General features: G+C 49.4%; 1 protein-coding gene across 6 annotated transcripts in view; it reads left to right on the forward strand.

Annotated features, from left to right (window-relative positions):
- Positions 1–1,371: 1,371 nt before the first annotated feature.
- The window catches only part of NCOA6 (nuclear receptor coactivator 6), a 41,340-nt gene continuing 30,176 nt past the window's right edge, over positions 1,372–12,535 (forward strand). For 4 of the 6 annotated variants that reach the window (XM_015881251.1, XM_015881248.1, XM_015881250.1 and 1 more), the window contains exons 1-3: positions 1,372–1,566; positions 10,386–10,542; positions 10,630–10,904. In XM_015881251.1, coding sequence (XP_015736737.1) covers positions 10,670–10,904 — 235 coding nt within the window. In that variant the 5' untranslated portion in view covers positions 1,372–1,566; positions 10,386–10,542; positions 10,630–10,669. Of the gene's footprint in view, positions 1,567–7,132; positions 7,251–8,890; positions 8,997–10,385; positions 10,543–10,629; positions 10,905–12,535 lie in introns of those variants that run through there. The other 2 variants (XM_015881249.2, XM_032448608.1) reach the window with 2 other exon arrangements.

Here is a 12,535-nt window from a genome sequence, read left to right on the forward strand (position 1 = left end):
AGCAATTTGTCCTTCAGCAGGGAGTGTCTGAGCTGCCAGTGCTGCATAAACAGCCTGCTCGCAGCTTTCCACACACCAAAATTACTTGGCAGAAGCATCAGTCATCCAATAACGGTGGTGGTTTGCTTTCCCATGGAATGGATTCATACATCCATTTAAGAAATCCTATTTTGTTCCGTGTTGCTCTAGCAGCAAATGACAAGTGGGACAGCTGCATTTCACACGTTCTGCAAACAAACCGAGGTTTCCTCTTGTCGTGCCGTTCTGTGGGTCCATCGGGGCTGTGCCCAGCAGTGAGCTGGGGGCCGTGCACCCCAGGGAGCACAGCAGGACCTGCCCACATTGCTGTGCCAACTGTGCGGTTTTTTAAAGGACCAAAGACTGGATTTTCACAAGGGACTCCTGGTCATTGTAGTGGCCTTACACAGCAGCTGCCACGTGCTGCTTTTGTTTACCAGCGGAACATGGGTGCTCTTCAATGAAAGCGGCGACCGGCAGAAGAAAAAGTGACGTTTCTGCAGCGGCACCGCGGCGGTGTGAGCTCGGCATTGCCCACGTGCACTCAGCCTTGCAGGATATGACGTGAACTCCTGCGGGTCTCAGTGCCCCGCACGCTAAATCCTGCCAGACAGCCCCGTGTGCCCCTTCTCTGCTCGGGGACCAAAGCATTCCGTTATTCAAAAGCATCCCCACATTCTAGTGCCGTTCCGCACGACTCCATCCCGTTACACCTTTCCCTCAGCAGCGCAGGCCTCGCTCCCGCCGTGCGGCAGGAGCCGAGTATCGCTGCTGACACAGCCGCAGCGCCGGGGGCTGCCCCGGACCCGGCCGACTTTGAACGCAGGCTCCCAGAGCAGGTGGCACGGGAAGACACGCAGGCGGGTTCGAACGTCTGCAGAGACTCCTGCAGCACACGGCGCAGGCCGTGCCGGGCTCGGGCGCCCTCAGAGCGGCTTCTTCACTCGGCGGCGTTCGGCGCCAGCCCGGGGACCGCCCGCGGCCGGGGCCTCCCGGCAAAGATGGCGGCCGCTCCCCAGAGCGCCCCGCAGGCAGCGCCGGCCGCTCCCCCGGGCCCGGCCGGACCCGGTTCCGACAGCGCCGCGGGAGGGACGGCGCCGCGGCCCCGCGGACGCCTCGCGGAAGGCGGCTCCCAGTGCGCGGGCCGGGACCGGGGCCGCGCGATGCCGCCGGCAGCGCCCGCTCGGCGCGGAGCGGCGATGAAGGAGAGCGGAGACCGCGGGGCGGCGACGGCGGAGCGCGGAGCAGCTCCGTCCCGCACGGCGGAACCCCCCGTCCCGGCGGATCCCCCCTCCCGGCGCAGCGCGCTCGGACGCAGGCGCGGGCGGCGCGGGGCGGGAGGTCACGTGGCGCGCGGCGGAGCGGCGGGAGGCGGAGCGGCGGCCTGCGGAGGGTGTCCGGGCGCCCCAGGGCCCACCGCGACCTCCCGCCCCCGCTGTCACGGGGCGCGGGCTCCGCTCGCCCCTGGTCGCACGGGCGCTCCTCGCCCTCCCCCGCGCGGTCGCGGAGCGGGTCACGGCGGCGGCGGAGCGGCGACACCGGCACCAGGTGAGGGCGGGGCGGCCCGCGGCCTCTCGGCGGCACGGGCGGGACGGGGGTGGCGGGGCGGAAGCGGCGGCCCGGAGCGGAGCGGGCCGGGACGAGCCGGCCCGACGCGGCGCGGAGTCGCCCGAGCGCTCACCGTGCTCGGGGCCGCCGCCGGGGGGGGGGGGTTGCCGGGCCGCGCTCGGCCGCAGCGTTCGAGGGGTGCCCTCGGACGGGAGCCCCGGGCCGGGCCGCGTCGTCGGGCCCCTCTCGGGCCGCGGCCCGAGCCCCGGGGCTCCGCCCGCAGCTGCGGCCGCACCGCGGCCTGCGGAGCTCTCGGGCCGGGCCCAGCCGGCGGTGCGCAGCCCCGGGAGGAGGAAAGCGGCTCTCGCTAAAGCCGCCTGAAGCCGCTGTCGGCTCGGGCGCTGTTTCTGGGGTCGGTTCTTCGGCGGGTGTCACGAAGATGTCAGTGACGGTGCGCTGACGTTTCTTTGAGCCCCAGCTTTTGTTTGAATTTCTCTGTAACTCTCCAGCGTAGCGATCTTCTGGTCCTGTAGTCTCGGTGTGTCCCGGCCTTTCTCCAAGTTCGGTTTCTTTCAGAAAGCCCGACCTCCCTTTCTTTCCCCTGGCTGGTGCGGGAGGAGCGGTGCTGAGCTGTGTGCCCCGGGTCGGGGGCTGCTCGGCCCGCTCTGTGGGTCTCGCTGCTTACATCAGGCAGTGTGCAGTAATGTTATGCTGTTCTAGTAAAGAAATAGCTGCTTCTTTTGAAATGTGTGGAAGAACATGAGAAAGCCAGGCCTCTACCTGCGTTTGTAAACTGAGTATTAATGCTTTCACTTTTCAGCTGCTTAAATGCTTGAAACATGGGGCGATAGCGTTCCGATGAACATTTGTACTATCGCTCAGTTCTTAGCTGTGGTACTGCCAAAGATCGCGTACCTTTGTAGCAGATGTTAAACGTCTTAAACTCATAACTAGGTCATTGAATGGGTTTCCAGCATGTTTTTAGTTTTGAATACTGTACTGATTGCTTTTGGAAGAAAACTGGAGTTGCAGCTACACAGATACAGTGTGTTTAAGAGTTTTGCAAAGGCAGAAGGTTTGCTGCCAAGGACATTGAGGAGCGAAGGTGGCTGTAACAGTTGGATTGCAGTGGAAATAGAGCTGTTACAGGTCATTGGTGCCCCTCTGAAGGGCAGGGAACTTGGTGTTGGTGTCTCTTTCAAAACCATGTGGCCTCTATTGAGAAATACAAATGCGACGATGTACAGGGAGCTCCCACTGGATGAACAGCAGGGCTTAAAGCTGAGAGTCTGCATAGCAGAAATTGTGTTCAGACAAACTTGTTCCTTAACTCTGGCCAGAGCAGAAGCTATGGGAAAGAATGCTTAGAATTGGGAAAGCAAAGGGGCAGAAATTGAAAGATAAATAATGCTAGACATATACAGACCTGAGGCAGGGGAGGTCCATCCCCGTATTCCAGGTGAGAGGTTTTCCATCTGGCTGACAGGTGGAACTTCTGTCATGTTTGCTTTATGGAGGCAGTGGTTGCTGTGTGTTCTGTCCGCCTCTTGCTCTGCCCTGTTTGCAAACTTTTGGTGGCCTCGGAGTGAATCAGTTGTTTTGCAGCAGCAGCTGCCCCACACAGGTGACATTTCAGCCCCCACAGCCTGTGTATGGCTTAGATTGTGCATCTTGGTAGCTGAAGGCTTCCCTCGGGATGATGTGTGACACTGAATTATTTGTGGCCTAATCAGAAGGAAAGGAGTGGGGGAAGGCTGGGCTTTGGATTGCACAGAGAGGAGCTAGAGGAAACTTTGCAGAGGTCTGAAAGCATAGGTAAAAACCATCTGCCAGCAGGGCTTGTTGCCCTTGCAATGTGTCCTGTGTCGTTAGTTGGTGCTGCTGACAAGCCTCCTGCGTTTGGAACAGCACTTCCAAGTCTGGTGGTAATGTCCTTAAAGTAGGAACAAGAGATGAATTCTGGTGTCTATGTATGGGGACCTTGATGTCGTGTCAGAGTAAATATCTCTTCATGTATTTAGGGAAGTGAAGGAGGAGCAGTGTGCGGCAGAGCTCACCTGAGGAAGGGAGGTGCTCAGTGTGACAGCCATCGTTCTGGGACTGAGGGGGCTGCTCCCTTCTGCAGCTTCAGGGAGCAGAGGGCTTTGGGTCAGATTTGTACAGCAATTAAAAAGTACAGTAGAAGAGCTGTGCCTTGTCTAAATTGATTTGTCCTTATATAAACTGATACTGGAACAGAAGATGTATGCCTCCGGTGGCGCAGTGGTTAAAGACGCCACTTTGCAACACCAGAGGCCCTGGGTTCGAATCCCCTGTGTTGCAAGTGGTAGAAGTGCCGCTCTGCTACACAGAGGCTCGAATCCCGGGGGGTTGGACTCGATGATCTCTAAGGTCCCTTCCAAACCCGCACGAAACTATGAAACTATGAAGATGTGAGCTGTGTATGTGAGAGTCTGAATTTTAAGTCTGCATTTTGTGAAAAGGAATGATTCAGTTACTCTCACCAAAAGATACATGCTGCTAAGTTCTCCAAGTCCTGTGTGCGTCCTTTTAGTTTTGTAGTTTTTACTCTTTTAATAGTTAAATATACGTGACCTTCCGAGACATGGGAACTGGTATGGGGCTCCATCTCTGGGCAGTTTCTTACAGAGCCTGCATCACATGTAAACCCGTGTCCTGCACTCCTGCAAGGCACACCCATAAACCTCCTTCCTTACTGTAAGGTACAAGGAAAGCATGGAGAATTATTCTTGCTGGTGAAGAATAGCACTGGACAAGAAATAGCTGTGCAGCATAGGAAGGTGTTCCTTCTGAGGTTTTCTTCAGGCCCTCTGTCCATCCCACACTAATACACTGCTAATTCTTTTGCATCTGTTTTACCATAGAGACCACAGTGTGGCTCTTCATGTGACAATACTTCCAGGATTTCGTTTTGCCAAAAGCTTTAGAGAGTGCAGAATGTACTGCAAGCTTTTATATATCAGGAGAGTCTCAGAACAACCTCGATTTCATCAAAAGCTATCCCTGCTTAATGTGGCATTCATGATTTTGGTCATTTTCTTTCTCTTCAGATCAAGCGTTCTCCTTCCTGAGCACCTGAGTTACTTTTAAGCCATTTACATTATGTTTAATTTTTTTCTTCATACTTCACAGTGTCTCGGGATTTTATAAATCTTAGTGAAATGTAATGGGCTTCCACTGCACAGAGAAGAGCCTGGTGAAGAGTACTGCACTATATAAGAGGTGGAGGTTCCAGTCAGAGTTCAGTTCAGGACTGACAGTCACAGGAATACTTGATTGTTGTACCAGCATTTATGAACATCAGCGAGGGTTTTGGGGATAAAAGCCACATGTGGGGCTTGTTGGCCCAGACTGCTTTGGCTGGTGGGGATTGGTTCCACCTGAGATAAGAAGCCCGTCACCACCACACATTGACTGGGTTGCTACTTAACAAGGGGGTTTCTCACAGCCTTCAGGAGATGAGATCAAATGGTTTCTTGTCAAGATGCATCTAAGGTTAAATAGCTTCTCATTTTACTTACTTGCCAATTGCATTGATGGGCCTTAATGAACAGTTACCAACTGCACAGTGCTGTCATGGTGTTTATCTATTACAGGCTGCGGTACATTACTTCTAGATAGCAATATCCTTAATGTCTGATGTTAGTTACACCGTGCAGTCTGCAGCTTCTACAAGGAGTGCCTGTGCTGCGTGGGCTCACGCAGGGCTGGGAACCTCCTGGGGTCCTGTTCAGCTCTTACACATGGGGATCTCTCCACGTGGTTACTTGGCTTGCTCTGGAGTTAGCACTGGGTTTTCTTTTTAGAGCAGCCTTGGTGATGGAGGCTGTTGGCTTCTGCTGAATTAAGAATGGCTGAGTTGCCCAGATGGAGAAGTGTCCACAGCAGAATGGCTGTAGCTGTGGAGTTTAAGCACAGCTCACGAACTTCAGCTTCATAAAGCCTTAAAAATGCAAACATTCCACTAAGCAACGTGCATCAAAATGCACGTGCACATTTGTTGCAGCCATCCATGGTTTTCCATCTTTCAGAAAAACACAGGTTTTACTTGTTTTGTGCCTGAAGGCTGTGGAAGTGTAGTGGAAAAATACGGGAATAGAGGAAAGCCGTGCATCAGGATGAATGGAGCCTGCCTTCTTGTGGGCTTTGCTTCATTGACATTTGAGCAAGCATCAGATCAAATTGGTCCTTTTTATGTTGACTGAACTCTTTACGGGGTTGTCTGGATGGATTCTTTGCTGTCTGTGAAGGTACCTGTTCAGTGCCTGGACACTCCCAAGGTCTCTGTCAGATCACTTACTGTAAGGAAAGCTGGAGGAAATGCTCTAATGCTAATGAGTGACTTTCTGTAACCAAACTTGATATTGCTGAGTGCTCAGGGGAACAGAGGCAGCAGCATCCAACATCCTCCTCCCAAGCACCTTGTTCTGCTCTGCAGCCACTGGGGCAGCCCAGCCGCTGTCTGTGGTCCATCTGCTTTGTGGCACACAGCACACAGCCCCATGGCTGCACTGCAGGGAGTGTCCTGCTGTGAAAAGGGAGAGAAGTTGGCACACATTTGCTTTATCTGCATTGTGAGTTTTGGCCTGTGTTCAGGGAATGGTATTGAAATTTCTCATTTCAGATTTTGGTTGGTTTGTCAGCTTGATATTGTGGCATTTATATGAGTGTAATCACCAGTGTAGCTGGAACCAGCGGCGTTATCCTCATGTTTTAGCCACTGAGATTCATTGCTTGGCCCTGCGCTGCTTCTTGAGTTAGGATGTGAAGAGACACAATAAGTTACCAGAGGTCCAGGAGCGGTCGGTAGCAATGAAAGGTGCTGCAAAGCATGTGTGATGTGATGTAACGTAGGTAGTGCATCCCTCCCCTGGGGCTGCTGGGCTATCAGAAACACCAAGCACAATGCTGGGGGATTTTAAAGGGATTTTACTCTTTTCTGGGTAGAAAATACCCAATTTCAGCTTTGTTTTTCTGAGTTTTGCTCCCTCACCTGCTGCCACACGGATGGGCAGGTGGTGTGTAAGAAGGATGCGTGCTCAAAGAACGTCACTGCAACACTGCTATGAAACCCCTCTTTTGGTTTTGCTCTGTTGGCCATCTGTGGCAGAAACATCCCGCTGAGGTGCTTGTGTGGGCCCATGGTGTGCATTGGTGGGGGGTCAGCTTGAGCTGGAGGCGTCTGCCTGGGCTGAGGCGGCTCACAGCTGTAGCAGTGCATTGTTGTTGTGCTTGTTTTGTATTTCCTTTTCTATTTCTCTCATAACAAATTACCTCCAGAAGGGTTTATCTTGAATTGGAAGAGGACATGTGGGGCATTGGTATGGATAAAACTTGCTCTGATTTGTCAGCCAAAAGGAGCGTGCAGTGAATGGTTTTTTACCTGTGACTCAAGGTCAGTTTTTCTAAATCCTCGCTCTGAGTATTTGCTGTTAATGTTGGGGTGGAGTCAAAAGCCCTATTTGCAGATAGACAAGGGCAGGATTTGCTGTAAAGCTGTGTTTGAAAACCGAGGTGTTCATTGTGTATTTTTGTAACTTTGTAGCCTTGTCTATGGAACACAGAGACTTTCTTCCAGGATGCCACTTTTGGGAGTTACTGTTTCACACCATTTCCCAGCCTGGAATTCAATGAAGACAAAGAAGAACTGAAGCTGTTGGAAGGTAACAGAAGGATATATTGCATTTGAATCAGAATGCCTGGAAACAAGTATGTAATTTTGGTGTTTGCACCATAGACCCCTTGTGTACGAACCATGGAATGAATTGTAGAATCACAGAATGGCTTGGAAGGCACGTCAAGAATCGGGGAAGCGTCAAGGATGCTGGATGTGTTGGTTGTTGGTTGGTTGTTTTTTTTTCCAATTTCCTTTTATTCCCATTAAGCAACATTCTTCAATGAAGGCAGAAGTAGGGAGGGTTGTGTGTCCTTTGGAAATTATGTTGCTACTTGCTGCTGTCGAAGCCTTTTTCTTCTCACTGTCAGTTCCGGATTCCCTGAAGGACTCGATTGTAGTCTCATTTCAGGACTGATTTTTTTTATTTTTTTTTTTCCTTCTTGTTCCTGGTTTCAGCAGCTTTAAATAATTGCTGCTGTGTGGATGAGGGCTGTGCTCTGTGCCAGCTTCTGGCATCTGCTCGTGAAGGACACCAGCCCATCCGTCCTTCTGGTTCTTCCATGCTTGTGAAGGAACTGCTCTTGCCCTTTCCACTTACTGGACAAAGCCTTGCTGTGCTTTACCTGACTTGCACAGTGAAAGTGGGATAGGAAGAAAGAGACATAAAGGCTTCAAGCTCTGCTTAACAGGAGGGTATAACCATAAGTTTGAATCATTTGAGCTTGTCTCAGTACATGACTATCGAGGCACAGCTCATTTTGTCCTGCTTCCACCTGGCAGGGCTGGTGCCAACATTTCCCAGCACTCAGCTGCCCCTGCTAGCAGCTGCAGGCTGGCTCTGATCTGCTCTGATCCCCTCTTCTGGGATCCCACTAGGATTGCTAAGCACTGTCCCATCATGTGGCACTGGATCTGTGCTGTGGGCTCCTGCTGTAGGCCCAGGCTGCCTGCTGTGGCAGCCACAGCTCAGGCTGTTCTGCAGTTCTGCACATTGATTCCAGTGTGACTCTTGCTCATGAGGGCTGCAGTACTGGCCTGCTGGCAGCTACATGAAGTTACCAGCATCGCTGCAGGACCGGGGCTTTACTGTGTGTGCTTAGACCCGAAGGGTTTTGGTTTTATTCTTTTTTTGGGGGGGGAGGAGAAGGAGAATAGGGGCTGGAAAGGCTAAGGGAGGAGTGTTGAATGAAGATCCTTGTTAATTGTGCTTGTGGGCTGGCTTCTGATTTATGGCAGTCAACCTTATAACCAGGGGATTACAGAATTTGTTAGCAAGAGGGATGCAGCTGGGATTCATTTGGTTTGGGGATGGAAGACAGGCCGCGTTCTGCCCAAAGAGGAACATTTCACAAATCATCACTTCCTCCTGTCGTGGTTGGTATAAATCCTACATGAGCACAGGAGCAGGCCATACTGCATGTTTGAGAGGAGACTCTAAAGCTGCCACAGGTACTTTGGGCACTAACATTCAAAATAAAAACACAATGTTATTTATTTACAGAGGAAAGGTCGTTTCCTTCGTCTTTGGGGCTGTAGGAAATATTCATGCTTCTCAGCGAATGTAGAACATCCCCCTCTGAGTATTTGTACGTATTTTGAACATTTAAAACCTTGTGTATTGATCCAATATTTCTGTTCCTGATAATGTTATACCTGTTTTATAGGTATTTGTTTTGTTATTTTCAGAAGATGAAGCTTGGTTTTCACAGGGCGCTCATTCAGTCCCCGGTGTGGTTGTCCCTAAGGCTATTGCTGATGTTGGGCTCCAAGCTCCTTCCTTCCAGAAGTCAGAGTATGTGTAATGAATTATGTATGTAGCATGACCTGTGGTTAGGGGAAGCAGCCCAGCCCTGCCAAGGACACTCACCATTCTTTTGCATGTGAAAATCAATTAAACCAACTTTTCTGCAGATGGTTATCAGTTGTATCCTTGTTACCTGGACACGTGATGTGGAGCTGGAGTTTGACTCAGTGCAGCTGCTGAGTGCTCAGAGCTGTGATTTCACTGCAGAGCTGAGGATGAAAGAGTCTAGAGAACAAAAAGAGAATGTAATCGTATGACAGCACTGTGGAAATACATGGGAAGTATTTTTACTTTCAGTGCAGACTGCAAAAGAACATGGATTACAAAACCACCTGTGTTTGCAATCCCAAACGTGAGCAGTGTTCCGGAGCAGAGGCCTGATACCACAGCAGGGTGGAGTGTGCTGGGCTAGGTGGCTGTTCCTGTGTACGCCTTTCTAACGTGGTTATTTTCTGTATGAAGAAAGGCTTTTTTTTTTTTTTTTTTTTCCCAGCTGCTATCCGCAGTTCACCTTTAATCTCCAACTTGTGGTTTTAATTTGTGTTGGGAACTTGAACCTCTGCCAAGAAGCTGGTCTGCATCCCATTGGAGCATCCTGAACTGAGTGCTTCTGTTGGGCCATGCTGAATGCCAACAGCTTGGGACTTACGAGGTCTTGGCAGCATCACCTGTTGGTTTGATTTGTTAATCACGGTGGTGGGCAGGAACCGGTCCCTTTCTGTATTGACTCTTGATGTGGATGCTTGGAATTGCATAAGAAATATTTGCTGAGTGTTGGGTGTGAGACCACTGTGTGGGTCTGGCTGACTTGTGGGGTCCTGCTGCCCTGTCATGGCTGCAGGCAAAGTGGAGGAGTGTGAATCTCAATAAATGCTGCTCTTCTGTCTTGGATTGCACCTCTGCATGGGTAACATCCTAATGTAATTGCAGCTTATTGTGTTTTCTTGGAGCGAGAAGTATCAGACATGACTTGATTTATTTAATTCCACTAGAAGATGGGGAAATTGTTGGCTAGCATTGAGGCAGTGTGTTTCAAGTTGTAATGTGCGTAAGCAGCTGAGAGCACCTAAACTTTCACAAAACAAGCATTGTGTGCTTAGGAGCTCTCTGGATGAGTAAAATTCTCATTAAGTGCTGGATATCTTCTGGTGCTGTGGCTTTCCTACTGCTTTGTTGTATGAAGCATCTGCAATCCCTACAATTATGTTTGGTGGTTCCCCCCCCAGCCTCCCTGCAATTAAAGTGCTGCTGAGTGCCTCTCAGTTTCCTGGCAGCCAAGCGTTGCAGGGTTGTTGTAGATTCCTGTTTGTCCTCTGTATGATGTGGAGATGAGAGTAATTGATTTTATTTACCCTTCCCTTTTTCTCTATCATTTAGGTCAGCTGGAATACTGCTCCACTCACATGTGGAAGGATTCTGTCAAGAAACCACCAACTTCTGTTTGTTCTGGTGGACAAACAGCTCGGCTGCTGCGATGGCCGCACTGCTCGGAGTCGCGCTGTTTGTCTCGCAGGCCCTAGCACAGGGTCACCCGGTAGGTTTCTTCTCAGTGTTCTTTGCACGTTGTTGAGTGCAGTTGGTTGTGTCTTTACACATTGTAATTTATTTTTTTCCTCCAAAGTATCTTCTGAACGTCTGACTGGCTCTCTTTGTTGGACACAATGGTTTTGGACGACCTACCAAACGTGGGAGATACATGTGCATCCTTGTACTCCTCGGCTATGGAAGACTTAGAGGTGGATTTGGATTCAGGACTGGAGGAAGACGAACTGAAACAGGAGGTTGCTCCTGAAGATTCCACAATCTTTGTAGCTTTTAAAGGAGATATAGGGGATAGAGACTTTGAACAGAAACTGAGTGTTATATTGGAGAATGTACCTGGCCTTCTACACATGGGTAATTTACTTCCTTGTTTTTCAGCTGTCCTTAAAATAATTAATGACATAATCAGAATGCTTGTAAAAAGAAATATATTGCCATTTTCTAGTTAACTGGATGGTTGACTGGCTTGTTCTTAGTGCATCTGGGTCCTGTTCTTCTCGGGGGCACTAAGTACAAGTTTCTGCAGTTACTTCTTTGTTTAAAACTGATCTAATTAGTGCATTCACATTCATTCCAGTTTTGTTCCAGTGTTTTACTTGTTTTTTTTTTTTCTTCTCTTCCATTTCTCTCAATTACATATTGTTCTTCTGTATGAAAGTGAAACCAAACTTGTCCAAACAGGATGTTCTTTTTAATATCAAAACCATCCGATTTAAACCACTGCAGTTGAGAGTAGATTCACTCCAAAATAACTGGGCCTGTTCAAGTCATTATTGCCACTTAGCTGCTGCACTGACCTCATCTACCAGATTTTTTCTGAAGAGGGGAGAATGGAGCATTCTCACATGACCCTGTGTACCCACTCTGTGGACAGGCTTCCCTAGTTCACTAGTAACACAGGCCATTGGAACAGCAATGTCTTTAATCAGCATATCTAGATTTGGAAAAAAAACATCTGTCCACTGTCTCAGCATCTTTGCAAAGGGACTTGTGATGATTAACTATAGCTGTTTCGTTATGTAGTCTCTCTCACTCAAAAACAATCTTTCTGGATGGGTGCAGTGTTGGGGTGGTTTGGGGCAGTGCATCAGTGATTTGCTTCCTCCCCACTGGTCAGCCCAGGAATGCCCTTCTACTGATCATTGGAGGAGGTTGATGTATGTTACTGAACAGTCAAGGTGTCTGCTTGCTATTAGTATAGTCTGCTACAGAAACAGGTAAACCAAGGAGGGTTGCCTTAAACGCAGCAGCAGGTGCATACACAAGCAGCACCACGAAGTACAGGACCACAGCAGCACTGCTCTGCTTTGGCTTATTATGATATAATGCAGCCTAAAAGCCACATCATTGCCAATATGAGCTCTCTTTCCTCCTTCCTGCTGTATATGAACCAAACTTTTCCTGAGAACTGGCGGTCACTGTCCTATCATGCTGCTTTTTTTGCATGTTCTTTTGAAGTCACAATACAAAGAAGAACCCGCTGTCCTTTTAAAGGCAGTCAGTCTGTGTTTAAAGAAACTGAATTTTCTGGATTAGATTTTAAAACGTTACTTGTTTCTTCATAGTGCAGAGTACCATTTCTATTCATTTCTATAGAAAACTAATTTCTGGCTTCTGAATAAACAAGTCAAATTTCTGGGTCACTTTGTTCTTGGCTTTCCATTTTCTCCAGTCATAGTCAGTTGGAATTGACGGCTTTAGTTGTTGGGCTCTGAAGGGAAGTTATAGAGCTGTGATAAGGCAAATCTACTGAAGAATTCCCGCTGGTTTGAGTTGTATCCTGTTGGTAGTTAAGGTGACGTGGCTAGCAGTGGTGTAACTGGTGCAGTGCTTTGATGGGAGCAAATTCAACCTGTGTCTGTGTGGAGTTGCCTTTGTTACATACAGGCAACTGTATGCTGCATTCATTATAAATGTTAAGGGCAGGATTAATGAACTTGATTCAAGCTTCAGCTGAGGAAGCAGAAAACAAATTTTTAAAAATC

This window comes from Coturnix japonica, chromosome 20 (assembly GCF_001577835.2).
Source record: "Coturnix japonica isolate 7356 chromosome 20, Coturnix japonica 2.1, whole genome shotgun sequence".
In the NCBI taxonomy this organism is placed as follows: domain Eukaryota; kingdom Metazoa; phylum Chordata; class Aves; order Galliformes; family Phasianidae; genus Coturnix; species Coturnix japonica.